Genomic DNA, 22444 nt, shown 5'->3' on the forward strand with positions numbered 1-22444 from the left:
GCCTATCAGGTGAAAGAAGCTGCTAGTGACTTATATGTCCATCAGAAGAGGCACAGGACAGTCTACACCCTCCTGGCTGATGGCAAAGTCAGGGATTGTGGTACACATTAGGAACTGGCCATTAACACTAGGAATCATCTTGCAGGACACAAACACAAACACACACGCACGCACACACAGTCATGTGCATTCAAGTGCATGCACACACACATTTACACCTGTCCACCCACCCCCAGAAACTCCTTGCACAGAGACACGCGCTGCAGAGGGATCAGCTTCCTAACTGCAACATGAGGTGGCACCTTTAATGGCTGCTGACATGGTGTGATTTCCTTCCCTCAAATTCCTCTCACAAGATTCTTTCCAGGCTGCGGGTCAAGTGAGCACAGATTCGGTGACCGACCCCCATGAGTACACAGATGGTTACATCCACCGCCATTATTTGTTAATGTATAGTTTTTACTAATTCAACAGAAAGTATGCATAAAGACGAACACTTTAAAAGTATTGTGCATCATGGAGCTGAAAGAGGAGGCAGAGGCTTCACACATATTCTTATCGTTATCCTGCCTGCTTAGTGAGGTACTGCCAGCCCCCACACTGAGCCCACTGCTCCATGCATCTTCAGACAGCCAGTTGCTCCTGCCAATAGCAGTATGGCTGAACCTGCTAAATCCTCATCTTCTATAAAGATGATACATGTAACTTTAGCTATGTTTAATGCTATTTCCCAAATAAAAGAATATTTGCATTTGCAACATGCAAACAGAAAAACTTACTTTTGACCCTGGGGATGAATAAAATCTTATCTGCTTTAAAATATTGGAATAGATTGAAACAGAAATGACATAATACACTTGTGATTTACAGTTCTGAGTGCCTTGGCTGAGCCAACCACATGCTCCACACCATGTCAGCCACAATTAAGTCAGTGAGATAAAGGACAGATGACTGTGGAAGCTTTCAGATTTGGCCTTGCCAGCCTCCAGTCTCCATAGCAACCAAACCCTGAGTAGCAAGGTCTGTGATGGGATGGCAGGAAACGCAAACCCTGTATGGTTAGTAAACCAGATTTGAGGGTTACTAATGGCTACATCATTGGTGTGAGTCAGAGATTGGTTTGCTCAGGTGTCGTGTGCACCCAGATACTCAGCCATCTGTCACTATGGCTCTTGGAAACGCAGCGACCTGTCGCTTTGTTTAATGGCTGTGCCACATTGGAGTGTTCTGAGGAAAACAGTTAGAGTTTAACACACAGGGCCTCTACATTCAAGGATAAAGCTGGTGTTATTCTATATTTTCCTTAACGACAAATGCATTATCTATAAATTTGAGATTTGTTAAAAAAAAAGAAAAAGAAAAAGTGCCATACTTGAACGTAAATTAAATGTTGATGTTCAAACTTAAATGTATGTACTGTAGCTGTGTACCTCTATCTGACAGACTGGCAGTGGCAGTAATAATAACAAAAATAAATAAATAAGTTCAACAATTAAAAAAAAAAAGGTACAAATGAGAATGCACAAATGGCATCCAGTGACATACATTGTGCTTATGTGTTGTGTCTACACTGACACACATGCAGATATCTGTGGGGGTGCAGTTGTATAACATCACTGTGGTCGATCCTCTTCTTGCCAAAACTCTCTAACTTCTACCTGTGCACATATGTCCTCTTCACACTTAGGTCACTTGTTTATTTACACTCATATGTACTGTACTGTACATCTGATGCGTTTGACTGTTATCAGCTTAATTGTACTTGAATGTTTGAGAAAAAAACATCAGATGGTACCTTTGGCTGCTATGGTGATGACTCAGCTCAAAGTCTGGCAAAACACCAAGGTAAATAGTGTGGTTTCAGTTGCTGCGCTGAAATATTCACCCTGCCTCCAATTATGAGTTCGGTATGATGTTGTTGTTTTGCTGTGCTGGTACACGAGTGAAGGCTCGCTCACACTGACCAGTTCTGCCACAGAAAAGGTGCATGCTGTTTATAGGATGCCTGAAACGACAAAGCTGAAGACGGCAGAATGGATTTCAATAACTATGAACCAGGTTGATGGTTACACTGCAGCCTCAGATTTGTTCTTTGTGTGTCCAAACCACAATACAGGAGTGGTGAGGTCTGGAAACCTTGTGAATCCCTCTGCAGCTAGCGTATTCTCATAAAGGAACACTGAAGAAACACATTTCAATGACTTGCACGTGGGACACATCCACTGATTGACTACACCGAAGCTAAATCAACAGACCAGCACTGTGATAACTTCATGAAGGCCTTGTTTGTCACCTCACCTCTGAATAAACGCCCCTGAGCCTTTATAGCAGTATCTCCATCAGGACAAGATAAAAAGGTTGCTAAGCAACTGGAACCTGGCAGCATTTTTCTTTCCTCCAATTAAAAGACAGAACCTGTCCAACAGGGAGCAGAAATCCACTGATGAATCTACTAATTGCCTATGTCCACAAAGACCAAATAATCTTTTTCACCACATTGTGTTTGTAACAACTATGTCCCAGGCACTCACTCTGGGGGCAGGACTTTCACATCTGATACACATACCTGCTAATTGGAATTTTAAATTCCTAAAAAAATCTATATATCTGATTCTATATTGTATATTTCATCTAGTATATTACATGTTTTTCATTAAATTAGTTAAGGTTGCACATCTAACTGGTCATGGGTTCCAGTTTACATTCAAATGTATAATTGAGATTAGATAGTTAGCTGAGCTTTATGTCTTCATAAACCTTGTTGCTAACGTGTCCCTTTTTTTAGAGGAGTAACAACTGAGAAAGACCAAAAGTTTTTTCACTCAGGGCTTACAGACGGTCTGCACCAAATCATAGAGGTTTTTTAATGTTTTTGTTTTTGTATAATAGCAAATTAAATGTCAGATGGCTTGTTTAATTGTAATTAGCCAATACTAAGACATTTTGATTTAACTGATTTGGCTGAATATTGAACCAATACCTGTTGGTAAATGGATAATTACTTTATTCTTTAATATGTAACATGACATTTGAATGAATAAATGCAAACTATAGTGTAACTTTCTTTCCTCTAAAACACCTTCCCAGGTCGTATCCACCATGTTCAAGGTACATAGGAAACAAATGATGGAATTTAAATCTGTCACTCATATGTAATGTTATTCTCTCTGTTGGTTTCCTTACCACTCCAATAGAGAAGTAGTTGTTGACGATGCTGTAGGGGACAGGGTCTCCCTTCTCTTCCTTGTCATCAGGGACTATGTCTATGTTCCAACGGTCCAGCACCACCTCTGTGCTGTGTTCAATGTCCCGAAGGAACTTCATTAAGCTGCCACCCTCATAACCTGCGAGAACAGCCAGAGAGGAAGGTGCAATAGGTAAATACAGGCAAATGCACGGATGCAAACAATTGAAAAGACAGAGAACATGCCAAAAGAACACCCCATTCCACTTTCATGTGCTAATCAGCAAATACTAGTGTGATTTCAATGTTTTGCCTAAAATAATGCAGTGTTTCTTAAACGGAAAAACCTGCCCAGAGCCCTGACCTCAACACATTCAGGATGAGCCGAAACGCTGACTGACGCGAAAACATTTTGGGTTTTTTTAATCAAATGAAATTGAAGCGACCCCCTCTGACCTTATGCAAGCAAAAACTGGCAGCGAATTTAATCAGTTGATCCTGGAATTATTGTTTCACCAAATCCACATTTAACTGGTGAAATGTTGGATTTTATGGGTTCAACCGTGAAAGGCAATGGAACTGATTAGGGTGCTATTTCATACAGACCGCCACCCCCACCACCTCAGAACACATCCAGGCCTGACAGCACCCCAGGGAGCCCTCTGGTTTTGTTCTGCATCTGACAGCCTGCTTCAGCAGCCAGGCATCTTACTAGTGATCAGAGGCGGAAGTGCGTTCTAAGGGTGTCACGAGGGCGTGAGGCATTAATGAGCACCACCACACTGGGAGCATCATGTGTGAAATATGAGAGTGCTTGCAAATACACATTTTCTGACGTAGTGGTAGTCTTAAGAAATAACAACAATTTCAGAGAAGGCAATTTCCTTTTTATAGAATAACAATAATCCCTTTCCCAGCGGATCCCTCACCACATTTATCCTGAATATCTGCACACACTCACACACACGTACAAGTAGTGTATCATACACACTACACTTTAAAGCCTTTGAATAGTTTCTGACAGTCCAAAATCTACAAATGCCGACATCAAACACCAGGAGAAGCTTTTGTCAATGCCTTTTTGCTCCACAGCAGCCAACAGCTCTGTGAGGCTTTACTGGAGCACAGCTGTTAGCTAAACCCAAATGCTAACATGCTGACATTAAGCTTTACATCTATCTTTACATATTAGCCATATTCATACTCTTTGTTTAGCATGTTAGAATGCTAATGCTAACAAGCAGTAAATACAGTAAAGTACAGCTGAGACTGAGTAGTACGTAGTACAAGAGATATTTTGGTCTGGACCACAGAACTGGACCAACCGACTGTCGGATATCGTCATCCCTCGAGCCACGGTGTCAGGCGGCTCACCTTCAAATGAAGCTCAACCGCACCCTGTCTGCTGAAATAAATATTCTTCAGGCTAAATGGCCTCAGAGACTCCAGCTCTTACTTCAGTGTTTATTCCTAAGAAAGATGATCTGTTGAGCAAAAGTCTCAAACCCCCCGAACCTGGCAGCTTATTGACAAAATATCATCTATAAGCCTGGGTAAGTGCTCTGCTGCTCCTCATAACCAGCCACTCTAATTATTGGCCCAAAGTACTGCAACAAATCAATGGCTGGTGGAGGATTTACAGCACAAGTGCTTTGCATATTAACAGTTTTTAATTTGACACATAAGCGCTCCCACTCTCATCTTCCCATCTTTCATTTCCTAGAAACATGCACAAACATTCCTGCCTTGGTATTGTAGTATGCAACAGAGACCCTTCCTGAAACTGCAGTCGTTCCTAAAGCATTAAAATGAAGCCTAATAAACCAGTCGAGTGTCTAAACTGCTGTCGAGTCAATATGCCTGCTCGTCTTTAATGAAACTGAACCTTCACAGATAATCCGATATCTGATATTTTCCTTCCCCTGAAATATTGAGACAACTAGAAATCTATAAATGTTTTTCATTGTCATGATCCAGAATTTCTCAGGCCTTTATGATTGTGTAATTACAAACCTTGTAAACATCAGACTCTCCACTGAAGCTCTGTGTATGTGGACAACGTTTGGCTGCACATTAGTTTGTAATAACTGGGCTATCAGTGGGTCAGTGGGGTTTTTGAGAAGTGCTGGAGTGTGTAAACTTACAGTCTACTGTTTCTCGATGGTTAATTGATTAAATCAAATCAAACAGCACAGAAGTAATCATTCACTCAATCACTTTTTATTTTACTTAAGTTTCGTAAATGTTTACACAGAGACTGACAGATTCCACAAAACACACACACACAGGGTTACAGAGGGTCGGTGCACAAGCTGAAATCTGGAGGCCGCCCAGGCAGACCTGACACACAACCATCCTCATCTAGCTAGACAGCGATGATGAGGCGTCTGACATCGAGGAAGTACTTGGAGAGGATCTGGGGCCCGAAATAATATTTTGGAGAGGTCATTTTTTGGAGGGGGGGTCATAGGGAATGTTTTTTTGTAGTTGTTCAATTAATGTTCAATGCAATGTCAAATGAGTCAACTCATTGAATTCAATTTTAGCTTTTGATTTGATAACAAAGGTTTGTTTCTATCTGCATATGACATGGTAAATACAACCTGAACTAATGGCTCCTGCATTTTATTTCCACTTAATTCCCATTAATTCCTGTAGAAGGGGAATAACTAATGTGGACATTCCGGGAATTTTGCAGCCCTACATACAAACACACACACACACACACACACACACACACACACACACACACGGTTGAGGAAAAGGCTCACCTCCTCCCCAGCGTAAGCAGCGTGCCAGGTCGTTCCCTGTGCCCAGAGGCAGGATGGCCACTGGGGGGTGCCTTGCAAAGTTAGCCTTATCTGCAAAGACAAACAAATCAGTCTTTTCGAAACTGTTTCTAGCTAAAGTGATGAATCAAAAGAAAACTCTGATTTGGTTACAGCCTTGTCCTTATTTTCATAGCTTCAGTCCCTGTTTATATTGGTTATAACATTATAATAACATTATGAAAACAATCTAATTGAGAACACGTCAGCATCGCTAGCACAAAGCCTGATGGGGCAAGAGACGCAAGCAGTCTTATGGTCATACAGGATATAACAAAGCCAACTTTTTAGCCATTTAACACTTCATTTGCAGCTAAAACCAAACATAAGTACACCTGTAATGTCATTAGAATGAAAAAACCAAAGTGTGCAGGATGACAGCCAGTAAGCAGGTCAAAGCTGAGCCAGGGAGTCTGTCAATCAGCTGTGGTGGATGTTTCTACTGGGAATTCTGAATGAAACATGTGTTTGTTTACCTAGTTCATAATCTGACCTGCTGACTGCTTGTTGGCCACATGATTTATTTTTAACAATCCCAGATCTCAGGTGAACACATAGGTGTTATCACAACCTCTAGATTCCATGGCCCAAAATACGTCATTCAATTTATGCAGTAACTGCCGGCAATTCTGTGACGCTCCAGCTATTATTCCAGAGGACAGATTGTGTGTACCTATACAGTCCAGGATCCAACCCACAGTGCCATCACCTCCACAAGCAAGCACCCGGAAATCAGGGACATCATGGAAAAAGTTGAGCCTGTGAAGACAGAAGATCCAGTAGATGTAACCAACACAGGTGTTTAGGGATTGGTCTGCCACAAATGTCGAAGCGTATGATTGGGGATATACGCTATGTTTGGATTTTGTAATTGTTGAGGGATTTTATTTTTAAACTGTGAATGATTTAATGAAGTGAACTGAAAGGCTCATGGACACAGAGAAAGACAGAGGGAGAGAGAGACTGAATCAATGTGTGCCCTCTCCTGCTGTGTTCACGCCACTCCTTTCTCTAGAAACCGTCGTGACAGAGTGGTCGCGGGCTGCACGCCCTTCAAAGGGACCTTTAATGTGTGTCGGGACAAAGGTGTCGACACTAGCTTTCATCTCTCCCCGTCATGAGACAGCTGCATACAGGGCACAGACCTCTTTCACACCCACCACCTGGTTGTGCACAGTAATGGCTGTAGACCTTCTAAACCATGGCTAAATCTTAGGTCAAACATAATGTGGGTTGCATGTTATAGGTAGTTATTTCTTAGAACGATGTGGCACTAAGAAAATGATTCACCGTTAAAGGATAAACATGGCAAGGATTCAACAGTTTTCTAATTGTCAACAAAGAGCCAATAATGAACAATGAATCCTACTACTAAACCAAGCCTGACACATCGTGTTCCTCTGTGCCATGGGGCTCCGCTGTTAGCCAAAAACAAAGTGTGTTGTTCTTTTATTATGATAAACATAGGACCGGCAGCTTGCTTTGAGTCAACAGCATGCACCATCCTGCAGCTTCCATGCTCACAGCACCAAAATCCACATCTGAGAATATTCCCCATCAAATGCACTATTTACTCCTGTTTGAGTAATGTTTACTAAATAGTGGCCAGCTGTTTCAGGAAAAAAAAAACCTTCAATGTCAGCAGAGACAGCAGGGCAGTTAGAAAGTATTGACAGATGCACTTTGGTCAGAATGACTTCAGCCCTGTGTGTAAAAATGTAGCCCTCTTATACATTTTAATGATATCAGTCATCAGTAAGGCACTGTGTTAGGCAAACGCAGCACATGCACATTCCTAGTGCGTTACTTTTTATTAGGAACATTGCATTTGTAATTAAAATTTTTTTGAATTTTTGTAAACTGTACTTTGGCATGTCTAAACAGCCTGAACACATACTCCTAAATAGACTCCCCAGTTTTTGTGTCTTGTCTGTGGTCCTCTCAAATTAAAATAGGTGATAATTATTTCTGGATCAGGTCAGATGATTTGGAGGACACAAGGCAAGCCACCCTCTCTAATGGACATGCAGAGAAACTACACCAACATGCATTCGCCTTGGGGACATTTCCACAACATGGAGCTGTGTGTCGCATCTGACCAAAACCCTTTCATGTCAGCATAAAATTTTAATAAGCCCCCTAATGCTGACCATTTGTTGGCTCTGCTTTATGTATGAAAGCTCAGGAGAAAGGTGCATCATCAAAGAGCCAAATGAAGGTTCACATTAACGGAAGGGCTGAAACAATGCTTGTAATGACTGAAAGTACAGTGAGGAATTGCATTCCCTAAACAAATTACTCAAAGTAAGCTGCCTGTCACCTCAAAGCCTGCTGTGCCTGTTGCTAGGGAGCCCATGGTAACAGTTGTGGAGAGTTCAGTGGAGAGCAAGTTAACCCTCTATGTGACAACAGAGCTTCATTCAGCCCTGTGTGTTTATTTGTATGCATGTGCTTATATTCACTTGTGCATGCTGTAGAGCCTCTGAGCTGCTGCTCAGATGTGTGTTAAGATGGGGTTGAACACAACAAAGCTTCTTTATAAAAAATAAGTAGATAATTAGTGTAAGTCCCAGTCACAAAAAAAACTTCTTGGGGTATTCCATTATTTCATGAATGGAAAAATGGAAAATAAATAAAAACTACTTTGCCCAACATCCTTGTAGTGAGACATGATGCTGGTTTAATGCCTATTAAACTGAATGTGTATTTCTTTAAACATAAACTCTGCTTAGTTGAAGATGTCTCATCACTTAACTGTGATGCAGTTAAACTACAGTTTGATGAAAGTACAAGAACTAAAATTCCAAAAGGCTGACTCTCAGATCAGTATATAGATATTGGTTCCATTGTCCAATATCACATCAGAGTAACACAGCCTTTATGTTTGACACAGCATGCATCATCTACTGTACTCTCCCCTAAGGCCAGAGTGCGTCACTCTGTCGCTTTTCCTACAATGGACTCTCGAGGACAGCAGCTCGTCGTGACTGAGGGAAAGAGAGAGATTCATGCACAGAGAAGGGAGGAGAGAAATTCATACAAATGGACGTGAAAGGATGGTGAAGAGAGTGCTTCACCTTCAAGGTAAAGCATTTGTGGCCCTTGTGCTGTGTATAACTTTTTTCTTCAGAGCGGATGAAAGACACAACAGCATTCATCGCAAAGTACAAGCTGTGCTCAGCTCTGATGTATGCGAGTGTGTGTGTGTGTGTAATGAGGTCGAATGCACAGCACAGCATTGATGCAGTGTTCCCCTTCACCTTCACCGCAGGTTAGTTTGGCATGAAGGAAAGCAGCGGTCTGACAGCAGAGCTCCCTGACTGAACAATAACTAACTGTTTTTTTTCAATGTATATTCATGTTGCTTTTTTTTCTCTGTAATACAAACTTCTGAAGCAGCCTTAAAAAAGCACACCTTCATTTCATCTTTTCATAAATGATAGCTTTATTTCATTGGGTCTGGCTTTTGAATATTTTTTCACATGTTCTAATAGACTGGTCAAGGCAAATAGAGCCTGTCCGAATGAGCCTCACATTTAACATTTGAAGTATTAACATATCAACATGACAGCTCTCTCTGATTGCTGAGGTCTACATTATAAACAGTGACCTGGGACAGAAACAGCTGACTTTTATCCATTGTCTGATGTAAAAATGGCAAGAAAGACGAATGGCACAGACTTACCCTACCATTGGTCCCCCTCGCTCCAAACTGTACACCTGCCTGGGGTTCAGTAGGTACCTGAACTTCCGCAGTACTCTGGAAGACAAGAGAAAGAGAGGGCAACTCAATTAGCTAGAATGACAGTTAGCACCTATGGAGCTGTACATTGACAAGCATACACAATATGCTAATTATTACATTATTACATACAGTATACACACTGAATATTCCAAGTTATGACAGAGTGCCCACCTTTATGTTAGAAGAATGAAAAAATAAATAAATAAATAGAACAGCGAATCTTTAGGCAGTACCAGTTTTGAGGCATGTCAGGTGGTGCAATAAATGTGTGGTGGATTTTAGTGCTACGACATTAGAAAAAGCGGAAAAAAATGCAAGAAAAGGCATGTTATCAACTCGCATCATCCATCTTTGCTGCTGTAGGTGAAACCTTTTTAGATGACAAAAGAATCGCCACATTTTTGCAATGAGTGCAGAGTTTTGTCCAGGGCAGCCCAAAATTGCATCATGTACAGGATTCTTTAAACTCTGTTGAGTTAACTTCTTGGGTCCATCTTTATAAACTCATGTTGTGGGCTAAACAGTGTTTAAACTATGTGTATCTAAAGTTCTACATGAGATTTCCAGAGTTTCCAGGTGTATAAAATACATGTATGTCAGGTTGATATACAGGACAATGTGTAGAATATTCAAATTTATGAAATGGTACAGCAATAAAAATCATGAAATGTTGGGTTTGAATATTTAATTTGGTGCATCATTTAGCTTCACTAAAGAATATATGAAACTACTTCTGTACAACCTCCACATGTATCTTAAATAATCTCTTCTAAAGTGATGCTGCAGTTTCTGTCAGAAATGGGCAAAAATAATCCTTTGAGAGTTTAGGAGGCAGAGGCATTGTATAGAAGGGAGATGAAGAAGTGGGGAGTTTGCGTGCTCTTCACTCTTCCATCTATGGTCTTTTTTGCTCCAACAAACTGTCAGTGTGTTAGAAAGCTGCACATCAACGCTGTAGTTTCCTGCGACCTTGTGAGGGTTACATAAAGAGCTCACTGAAGCCTTCACAATCTTCTTCATGCACATGTCATGTGGCCAATTTTACTGGCTCCTAATATGCTTTTAATACAAGGCTAGTCAGTGTATTTCATGAGGCTACTTTAATATATTCATGTGGACAAGTGAATAGATGCCTCAGCCATGTAGGAATCTACACTATACAAAATATAAATCGACATTAGTCAGTGGATAACACATATTTAGACAGATTAGAAGATCTATTTTAACATTTGGATGTAGGGCAGACGGTTATACACTTTCTGACAAGTTGCTGCAGTCATCAATCATTAAATTAAACAAATTAAACAACAGCTAAGCATGTGAAATAGAAAAACTACGACAGCCTCTTGTTTCCTGCTCAAAATGATTTTTAGGGTCTTACTGTCTATTAATAGAGAATAATTTCCTTTCTAATGGTAATAAAGAGTGTGTTGCTATGGTAATGTGTCAGGCAGAGCAACTGGGTACGATTGTTCTCTGTTGTGCGGTAGGTGGAGAGAAAAGCAATAATGTACAGTCCTCTTTATCTTTAAATTAAAGCATTCAGAGGGCCAGCAGGAAGGTGCAAAAATTATGGAGCCCTCTGTGACAGAAATCAGTTTCCTGAAGTGTGCTCTGAATTTCCTCTAATAACAATAAGTAAAGGAAAATTAAGTCTTAACATAGTTTCTCTATTTTTTTAATCTTTGTTTAATCAGGCAGTCTCATTGAGATTAAGATCTCTTTTCCAAGACAGACCTGAGAACAAAAAAACACTCACAAGACCACAACTTGCAAACAGAAACAACACAATTACAAAATAATCAATGAATTAATAAAAACAGAAATCATTCCAAACATCAGACCAAAAAGCTTTAAAATCTCTAAGAGGGATGTTGGACTCTAGTTTGAGGGCACTTTGCTGTCCATTCCATTTAAAAGGTGCGTAGTACCTGAAGCCAGCTCTACCAAAATGAGTGCGTATATGACGGATATCTAAGATTCAGAGGTTAGTGGATGAATTTGAATTTGAAAGCTTCAAGAGCAGAGCTTTGTAGATGAATAACATGAGATGGCCATTTCTTCTTGACTGTAAGGAAGTCAAGCCAACCATGTAATACAGACAATGATGAAGACAAAATGTGTCAATTGTTATTGTTGATAGGGCAGCATGACAATACAGAATATAATAATAATAATAATAATAATAATAATAATAATAATAATAATAATAATAATAATAGAGGACAGGCATGATAGTTGGCTGCACATAATTTTAATAATTTTGAGTGAAATGTTGAACATGATTATATAATATATTTGTATGCTGTCAATCCAAATCCAGCCATTTGTATGACTCACCAAGAGTAATCTGAGTGCCATTTCAAGTTTTAATGCTTGGACAGTCAGAGTCGTGGTTGGAGGGGGAGAATACTGTGTACTTGGTCTTTTCTGCATTTCAAACTTATCTGTTATTAAGGAGTGGTAATCTGAAAGCATCAAAGGCAGACTGAAGATGGGTCAGGGCCTGGGCTCCGGTGGAGCCTGGGGCATATAATACAGTATCATCAGCAAAAAGGTGAACATTGAAGTATTGATTAGGAAGAATTGTCTGATTCACGTGTAATATAAAGAGCGATGGACGAAGGATAGACCCCTGTGGAAACCCATTTCTGATGGTAAGAGGGCTTGGCTGAGTACCATCAGAAACAGCAGTATGAGTTCTCTCTGTGAGGAAAGGGTGGAAACACTGAAGCACAGCTTCTTCTTCTTCTTCTTCTTCTTCTTCTTCTTCTTCTTCTTCTTCTTCTTCTTCTTTGTTTTCAGTGACTGAACCTGTAGCTGTTACTGTGCTGTGACCTGGGTGGAAGCCAGACTGCTGTGGCTGAACTGTGTTCAGTAGCTGTACATTGACCAACGATTCTAGGATTTTTAGATTTTAGACAATAGTTGTTGAGATATGATGTTAAAAGTAATAAATCTTTATTTTTTCTATTTTCATCAAAAAATATTCACCACATGTTTGATTTGTAGCCAGATTTCAGATTTTAAGCATAGTTTGAGCACTAGTTTTCTTTGACCTATAAAATAACCAGGTTTCAAAGTGTTGATGTGAAGCTGTCATCAAAAAGACAATAGCAGAGCAGAACGCTGGACCACAGCAGAAGGCCTGTGGGCGACTTACCGCTCCCCCTGTCTCCCTCCACTCTTGGGATTGACCATGACCAGGAGGGGGTGAGTACCTGGAAGAGGGGTGATCTGGGGACAGAAGAGAAAAACAGACTCCGCATCTGTTAACTAGCTTTGTGTGGGCATAAGCAACCTAGATGATGGACACCTGCTGGATGCTGGACCAGCATACCTGCAGTGCTTGTCCGTCTCCAGGGGAGAATTTGAAGGTCTGATTGGTGTCATCAGGGCTGGTGCTAGGTGGCGACTCCCCCTCACCACGCTTCACCACAGAATGACGGTCCTGCGAAAAGAGGAAGACTGATAAGCAGCCGTGTGCCAGGGGTTTTATTTACTCTACAGTGATTCCAATCTACAGTATGCAAGAGCACAGAAGAAAACTGTGCTGCTCAAAATATTCTCATTTATAAAACTAGCTACCTGTTTACCTGTATGCACATTCCCTCAGTCAAAATGAACTTAAAATATTCTGCAGGTGCATGGAAGTGCCCACTGTGGATGTGGATAATATGCATATAAATCAGCTTGTCAATGAGGTATTTATGAGGAAAATTGAAAAGTCAGACCATAAACCCAAGAATGGAATCATAACTTAGTGTGAAATTGAGGCAGGTGTTCGCTGGACAGAGGTCTGACAAGACCTGTTAGCGGGAATCTTTTGAATGGCATGTCACTAATACAGCTTGTTTAGTCATCCAGCCAGTCTCCATTGCCTATCCAGGTTGTGGTGGCAATGTACCACTCATCAAACATATTAAACAAAAAATGCTATTTTTGTTACAGTTGTGCTCCTTGTCTTTGTCCTGTCCTTGTTGAAGTGAATAGAAGGAAACAGACACTCTGTGATACAGTCTGGATTGTACTGATGAACAGCTGAAAAGCAGATATTGTTTCAGGAGTGCTTTGATACAACACTTGTGTTGTTATGCTGTTATAAATCCTACCTTCATAAAGGTTAAAAAGTCCAGTTGTTGTTTAAAATATTTCAGAGACAGGTTGATTCATGATCAATTTGGAGGCTGCAGTTTGTGGAGCTGTTGAATTGTACTGCATTATTCTTACAGGCACATCTATTATTTTGTCCACCCCATTTATATCAGCAAGTGCAGGCTAAATAAGAGAAGCACCTCTCTGTATAATGTAACACAGTTCAACAGAGCCACAAACTACTACGCCTAAAATGATCATAACATCGATGAAGGTGGGATTTATTGCAGCTTTGTTGTATTAGACTGCACTGATTTTAACTAGGTGTACCTAATAACCTGACGAGTCAGTGTTTTCAAATTAGGTTTCAGTGAATATTTTTGATACACTATTGAAATCAGTCAGCTAAAACAGTCTGCTAAGGATTTGTTTTTGTCAGTGATGTAATTCTGAAACCAAACTAATCGTCCTTCATCTGTTGAAGTGAACATTTGTACATACAGTGTGTGCACTCTTGTGTATGTTTAGCAGAAAAAGAGACTCTCACCAAGACAACAGGACAGATGTACGAGGGTAACAGAGTGTGGTCCCTCAAGGCTCCTCCATCACACTCTGGTTTCACATTAGATGCACATTTATTATGGAGCTACAGAGGAGAGGAGAAGCAGAAACATAAGAACTGTGGGCGGAATCCATCTGTGGGATTGAGTATATCAAATGTTACCAGTGTGAAACACTTGGAGGCTGGTTGTCCTGACAGCACATACCCACTGTTTGACAGGCCATACGTGTATTAATCAAAAAGTTATCTACTTGTATTTCTATGCAGAATATTTGTGCTGAAATGAGCCTGACTACTCCATGAACTTGAATGTGTTGACAGCAGGCAAACGCCACTTGGCACAAACTCCAAGTCAGTGGTGACATCTAGTGGATTTTGTAAGTAATGCTAAGTAAACCATATAAAGGTGTGTGGGTTCATTGTGGGGACATAAAGTTGTTCACACAGCACTTTGTGGGGATTTGCCTCATATTTGGCAACAAAGGGCTGATCCCTATAAAGTAAACCACCAAGTTTACAGTTAAGATTTGGTTAGTGTTCGGGTCCCAAACACTGACCAAATCTTCAACTATATTTCATCATACAGCAAGCTGTTTCTGTTAATGAGCCCACCCTCAGTGATATTACTGGAATGGACAAAAGAAAAAAGAAAGCAGCCACACAGTTAAATCGAAAACCATGATTCCAAAAAGTTGGGATGCTGCTTAAAACGAAAAAGAGAAAAAAGTGAAAATGATGAGATAAAACATTAAATATATTGTCTTTGTACTGGTTTTAATTGAATAGCATTAGCTAATGGTCACATTGTGTTTTATTTATGTTTTACACAGCGTCCCAGCGAGCTTTTGGAATTGGGGTTGTAACACTGGCAAGATTTATATAAAGACTGTTGTATTAGACTGTATTTATTTTAGCCAGTTGTACCTAATAAAGTGACAAATGATTGTAAGTCAATCCAATGTCCTAATGTGTGTTTGTTAGAGTGAGACAGACAGACTTTATACTTTAATTTATTGTATTTACCATCATAAACATTTATAATACATAATGTGAGGGTAGACCAGAAAAATAATGGTACTCCACAACGAATCTGTGGCTATTACTGCATACTTACAATGTTTTTCTATTGGTCAGAGTCTGGAATGTGGCTACTGCACATTGAAGTGTTACCTGGTGAGGGCTATCTGTGTCTACATGATGCAGCAACTCACAGTGATCTGACACCAGACACAGTGCAAGCCTGTTAGGCCCTGGTAGCACTTGATGCTTCTGTGACAGCGGTCGCACTTGGTAGGAGAGTTACCCTCCATCCATACATGCTGCATAGCCTGGAGAGCAAGAGAGAGATCGAAGAGGTGGGAAGGAGGATTTGCTTTGTTTTATCTCTGTTTATTATCATGTGAATTAGTCCATTTTAGAGTCCTTGTGCACAAGTTCCCGCTATTACTGCTATGTACAGTGACACTTGTGGACAATCTGTACTATAGGGTGTGTATGTTGTGGCCCTTGATTATTAAAGAGATCTGACAGTTAGAGTTCACGCTAAAATATGAAGGTTTGTTAAAGTATTCATTTAATAATGTTTATTATCAGGAGGGATGTCATGTGGACCATTGTCCATAGTAGTCCACTATGTTTGACTAATCGGGCCTCGTGGGTACAGTAGTAAACACGATGAGCAGGAAATAGACCCGATTATTTAAATATTGTCCATAAAACAACACACACACATACACAAAAACCGGATCATATTTGCAAGTCACTGGTGCTCCTAGTTAGAAAATGTAGCAGCACTGTCTCCAAAAATGGACGTAAAATGCAGTTAAATGGTTGCAGTATGGAGCCCTGCTCTACAGGCACTAATCAGCATGTGACCTGTACCAGAGAAATAATTCTATAGAGCCTATTTACATCACAGCTAAAATACAGAGGATACTAACTGGATAAGAAGCCATGCATGATCTCACAGACCATCCCATGATCCTGGCTGCTCTGTTCAACAGGACTATGAGCCAGTGGGAATCTGCTAATCGGACTGGTCAGTGTTCCTGCCTCACTACCCAGCAGCATCAGTCCATGTTCTCAGCACGGCATGTGCAGACTGAACCCCTTCATGCGTTGTGTTTGTACTTACGTTGGTGTGTCTACGTGACTTGGCGTAGGTGCTGATGCAGGCAGCAATGTCTTTGGACACACACCGTTCATGTACTGTGTACTTGCATACTGTGTGAAAGCAACAATAGACAACAGTTTGTAAAATTCTTACAGTAGCACAGTTTACTTCACGTCACAAACCATCCACAAAAATGGTTAACATACATATTCCTCATTGTTAATATTGAATGACATCTTAAACTTTTACGCTGTCTCCTAACTGCAACTAAGTCATGGTTTGCTGGGAGGTTAATAAAAGGCTGACCTGACATTAAAGATCATTTCCGACAAGAAATGAGGACTTGTATTTACCCATGACAATAACATTAGCCTCTAGAACTGCTTCTTGGCAGAATTCAATCAATAATAAAACAAAACACATGATAACATTGCTAATGTTTTTTTAATGATGACTGTGAGGACTTTTAATTGAAAAACAACACTGACACAGAGGCACTCAGGCAGAACAAACCACTTCAATTTGAGTCTGATGCAGGGAGTAAAGGGAAGAGCTGATGAAGACAGAGGACCAGACAAAGAGATAACGACGGAGATGGAGACGAGAGGAAGTCAGAGGAGCAGTAAAAATGGAGACAAAGAGATGTAAAGAGACAGAGAAAAGCGCTGAAGCAGACAAACAGGCAAACACAGAGAGATGAGTGACACAGAGGCTCACTGGAGCAGCAGAGGCCCTGCTTGCGAACGCCGAGCAGCATGGTGTGGCAGTAGTTACAGTAGGCCGGTTTGTTGAAGTGCTTCAGACGCCAAACATGCTGCCCATCTTCCTGTACATTCTAGGAGGAGACAACAAAGGACAGAGGAAGCATTCAAAGTACCCTTCAAGTGGGACAGCCTTGGCTTTGGAGGATTTTGATTATTATAATTGCTACAAACAGTCCAGACTATCGTCAGATTTACAATAATCCAGCCCAGCGTATATGTTGTCTGTGCACTATGAATGGTACACGTTTAACAGCAGCTCAAGCAAACATTAATATAAGTACTATTCTGTAAGACATAAAAAAATGTGAACTCAAGCAATTTAAAAAAAAACACATGTTGCCATTTTGCCAGTGCTTAGTGGTAACCAGTGTTTGGGGGCATTAGAGTACACAGATTTTTTATTATTTATTTATTTGGAACAAGCAACGTCTTCTGGACTACAGCTGTGTCAGTGAGCAGGTCTTCCTCAGCCAGTGAGGAGGCAGAGAGGACAGCCTCTCCATCGAGGAGGCATTCACATTATTTTGAATTTGTGGGTGAAAGGGGAAGAACATGAAACACAAGCTGAACCTGAGTGACATGTGTCTGTCAGCTGCAATGAGCTCTACTTATATTTGAAGATGCACCAGCAAGCTAAGCACAGCTCCACCACACTCGCTTTCTATCTGCGTTCATGTACTTCAGATAATTCAACTCTTCTCACTGCAGTTGAATTGAAAAAAAAGCAATGTTTCAAACTACAGGATACACAGTAAAATACATTATCAGCTGATTTTAGCTATCACAGATATGCAGTCAGTAAGTAACAAGAAATTGCTGTCCAGAGATTCAAAAACATACATGAGCTCATTCAGAAAACGTGTCTACCTGATATAGTGTTTGTGAAAATTTATACTGCATATTTAACATAACCCATTTTTTAAGGAGAAAAAAAATCCTGTGACACGAAGGGAGTATGTTTCCTGCATAATGCTACAATAATAACACAACATGATGATTTTTGTTAAGAATAAACACGGAGATAGCCAGGACTGAAGGAGCTGCATTTCAGTCAGTGCTACTGACTGAGCACTGATCTCACAACAGCCAGTGAGTGCTTTGAACTCAAGAAGTCAAAAAAGGTATAGAACAGGAAAATGGTTGTGTGAAGACAAACCATACAGTTTTACACACACACACACACACACACATGCACACACTAACATACCGTATCCATTCCCAGCAGGACCAGTAAAGGGATGGTGGTCAGGCCTCCCCTGATCCACTCCTCCAGTGTGACTGTTCCATCTCTGTCGTAGTCGATCTCTTCCATCATCTCCTTCAGTATCTGAAGTGACAGAGATGTGTTGTCCTTAAAACCAAAGCACAGACTGTGTGTGTTCTGTGTACACCTCCACAGAAAAGTCAAAAGGCAGGTACAGGCTGACGTTATACTATGGTTTCAAGTAGGACCCTAATATTATCAAAAATGCTGTGAAGCTATGGTCCATAAGATACGTCTTTATGTAGTTAACAGACAGATATGCTGTTATATTACCACAGGACTACAGATGGAAATGAGCATTAAGCTATATCTGGTGCAGTAAATGTATTGCCCATTGTGCCTGTTACATAAACAACAAAATAAATAGGCTTTTATAAACAGAGATATACTTTTACAACTTTAAAATACGGTTTCATGGTAGATGGAATAGAACGTGGATTTGGAACTAAAATGCACTTCCTGTCACTTTGCAGCTGGCATTAAGGGTGAGTAAATACTGACAAAGCCTCCACAGAGAGGCTTGTTTACTCTATTTCTCTTCCTGTTTAGTGTCGGACTTTATTGCAGTCGAGAGTTTGCTCACCGGCCGCAGTTCTGTTGAATCCCACTCCAGATACTCTGCCACGTGCACCATCTGATTGATGATGCGATCCAGCTCCTACAGAAAGAAAGAAACAAGTCAAAACTGCAGAACTGCCAGTCTAGCTTTACCCTCTACCTTCTATCAGCCCTCAAACGTTTCCAACATGGATGACAGGTGTGATGAATGGGAAACTGCTGCCTGTGGTGTGAATAATGAGCTTTTAGTGAACATTAAAGTCAGTGTTCACAGTGAAGTGTAACAAAGTCTGTATGTGAACCATGTATTTCCTGTATATATAACATATTCACAGAAGAAGTTGTCTGTTTATGTGATCACTTCAGCACATGGCTAATGTCAAACTGAACAGAGCCATTACAAATGAGCTCATGTAAACACAACTGCTGTCACTGTGACTGTTCAGGCTTCTATTCTTAGAGCTGCGGTGTGCAAAGGGCAAAGAGAGAGACAAAACTCGGAGAGCGAGAGAGAGGGATGAGGATGGGGGCAGGGAAAATAGAGGGAGAAACAAACGTATAAAGAGACGGAGGCCACTCACCGAGCTGTCCAGGACCCCGTTGCCGTCTGTGTCGTACAGCCGGAACATGACTAGAGGGAAACGAGAGAACAGAGATCCCATGATGACTCAGATACCGTCAGATAATTAGTAGCTCTCTGGAGCTGTAACATTTGTTCTTGGACTCTCTCCAGATGGCCACAGGGTTAAAGAAGTAGAGCTACTTCTGTGGTGGGGCATGGGGACCAGTTAGCAGAGATTAGCCTTGTCAGTGCGCACCAATATAGCAGTAGACACTAAAGAAGTCAATTGGGCACAGCAGGGCTTAAGCATGTCACTGACCTGCCCTGTGTGGGCGTTTTAAGCACCGTACTGAAGGCCCTGGGGAGGCAGCCAGAGAAGGAGGGAACAGCCTCATTACTCTTGCTGTCAACCTGGGCTGTCATGCTACCTGACAAGCTGTATTAGTGGCCTGAGCACATGCACACATTGTATACAACAGCTGCTCCCACTTGATATCCCTGAGAGGAGCTGACCCTCCGCCTACATCCCCCATCTCTGTCACTCACACTCCAGCTTGTCCTCCGGTGTCCCCCTCTCTAGCAGGGACAGGTAGCAAACGATGTCCTTGAGAAAGACCACCTGGGGCGACGGCAGAGAGGAGCCTATCTGTGGCGACGGGCTCCTCCGCAGTGACAAATGCTTCTCAGAGTGGCTCCTCTCTGTTGATGCACAGAACAAGTGTTCAGAGCTACTCACAGAACCCATCACTCTTTCTACGGCACTGTGGTTCCTCTGGAGAAGTTAAAGGAATGTATTAGTCTGGCAGTATGAGATAACTCTGGTCATCGTATAACAGGAAGAGACAAAACAAAGAGGTCGAGAACAGGCTGACTCAGCACTATTTACAACACAGACCGAGAATAATGACCAGACAAAATCAAGATAAAAGATAAAAACATCACATGAACAGAACAAAGACGTCTCAGTTCATTCATACCCACGGTGCACAGTCTCATATTTAAGTTTACTGTTTGGTGACCACATGAATTGTGGATCTTTTTCTTTGTGAAGGGTATTGTATAATGTCGCCTCAAGGGGAGAACTCAAATTGTGGGTGGAGGGGGTGTGTTTTGTCATTAATGATCGACAAGGCGACCGTGAACACATCTGTGCTGTAAAGGTCAGCTAGTGGCTTCTGCTGGTGGTCTACTATCTTCCCTGCAGTTTGAGTAATCCTCGTCAGTGTGTTTCTATTTAGTGAAGTCAAGTGGATAGAGATATTATATTTATATATATTATAAAGTATTCTCTCCATCAGGCTGATAAGATTTTTTCCAAAATGTAAAGACTGACCCCAAACCCCTTCAGTTTCTTAATAAAAAACGTTTGCTGACTATCATTCTTACATATCAAATCAACGTTTTTTCTAAAAGTCAGTTTGTCATGTATGATCCCAGATAATTAAAACAGAGGAAAAAGTGGTCTTACACCACTGTTCTAGCTTGGAAAAGACCCACTAAAACCATCAGCTTCAGCAGCATGTTTAAAAGCTTGAAACTGCTGTTGTGCATTGTCGTGTCACTGGTGTACACAGAGGATTGTCCTGGAGACACAACACAGCCCTGCAGGGCCACTCTGTTTAAAACAGAGTCATCAGAAAGAACTTCTTTCACATGGACGTCATGTGAGGAAACAACCCCTGACTGAACATGCTGTTGAGTTTATATTCTTGAAAAATATTCCTGTCCTACTCCATGAAGCGTGAAATCAGTTTGGGTGAAGACATTTGAATTGAAGTTTGTGGCCAGGTTTGGGTGAGGTTTTAATAAATTTCACCCCAACCCTGTTCAGATGTTTATCCCTGTAAACACACTCTAGTCTCAAGATGCCTAATCTCAATGCACTTTTATGTAGATGAAGACCTGCCTGTAAAAAAAAAAAAAAGATTCTATTGTTTTTTTTTTGTAACTAAAATGTGCAACTAAAACCTAAATTAAGGAAGTTATATATCAAATAAAAACAATAAATTCATAGTTAAATTGAATTCAAAATAAATCAAATGAGAAGGCTGGGAAACATGACACAAAGTAAGGAGCCACTGCGATGAGATTGTTTTGTCAAACTGCTGTTTCCAGGTTCAAGAATGAGAGATTAAAGTCATGGTTTACAGTCACGCCTTGGTTTAACTCCAACTTTGTTAAATGTATTGTGGGTGCAACCTTTAGTGAATGTTGTATCCTGCACTGCATTGTACCAAATCATCAACTGACTGAATGATTCCTCCCCTACAGTAAATACATGTTCAGCTCTTAAGAGGGTTGCAGTGGTTTACTGTGGAATGACAGTTGACAGTTATGACACATATAGATTTGCTTATCTACACTATTAAATTCTACCAGATTAGTAAAGTATATTAAGTTTAAAATATTTTAAGTTTATATCAAGTTTTATGTCTGTCAGGACATAATATTTTGTTAAAATGTAATACAGTGTTTTCATTCCTTTAAGGGTCATTATAACTGATGATAATATTAATAATGATAATAACTGTGTAACACTGTATGATGCTGTGAAAGAATGAAATTTTCTCAGATGGTTATCATAAAGAGACAAGACACACTACAGGTTTGACACTGATGCGCTACATGTATATGTACTAAAAGACCACCAGTCAGTGCCAATAGTTATTTCAACTGTCAGACTGGGCCATAATCAGACTAAGGCCAGATGATAATTAGACTGATAAGTCTGATTATGGTCCAAAGCATCACTGCCAACTAGCCACCTGC

At 40.7% G+C, this 22444-nt stretch overlaps 1 protein-coding gene across 2 annotated transcripts in view; it reads right to left on the reverse strand.

Annotated features, from left to right (window-relative positions):
* LOC121616029 (diacylglycerol kinase beta) overlaps positions 1 to 22444 on the reverse strand; it is a 97271-nt gene that overhangs the window by 45286 nt on the left and 29541 nt on the right. For both annotated transcript variants that reach the window (XM_041950618.1, XM_041950619.1), the window contains exons 6-19: positions 20222 to 20374; positions 19695 to 19744; positions 19139 to 19213; positions 18499 to 18618; positions 17245 to 17362; positions 16549 to 16637; positions 15626 to 15742; positions 14400 to 14498; positions 13098 to 13208; positions 12921 to 12994; positions 9698 to 9772; positions 6686 to 6771; positions 5956 to 6045; positions 3184 to 3344 (exon numbers count right to left, since the gene is read on the reverse strand). In XM_041950618.1, coding sequence (XP_041806552.1) covers positions 3184 to 3344; positions 5956 to 6045; positions 6686 to 6771; positions 9698 to 9772; positions 12921 to 12994; positions 13098 to 13208; positions 14400 to 14498; positions 15626 to 15742; positions 16549 to 16637; positions 17245 to 17362; positions 18499 to 18618; positions 19139 to 19213; positions 19695 to 19744; positions 20222 to 20374 — 1418 coding nt within the window. The remainder of the gene's footprint in view (positions 1 to 3183; positions 3345 to 5955; positions 6046 to 6685; positions 6772 to 9697; positions 9773 to 12920; positions 12995 to 13097; positions 13209 to 14399; positions 14499 to 15625; positions 15743 to 16548; positions 16638 to 17244; positions 17363 to 18498; positions 18619 to 19138; positions 19214 to 19694; positions 19745 to 20221; positions 20375 to 22444) is intronic.

This window comes from Chelmon rostratus, chromosome 13, assembly GCF_017976325.1.
Source record: "Chelmon rostratus isolate fCheRos1 chromosome 13, fCheRos1.pri, whole genome shotgun sequence".
Classification (NCBI taxonomy): Eukaryota; Metazoa; Chordata; class Actinopteri; order Chaetodontiformes; family Chaetodontidae; genus Chelmon; species Chelmon rostratus.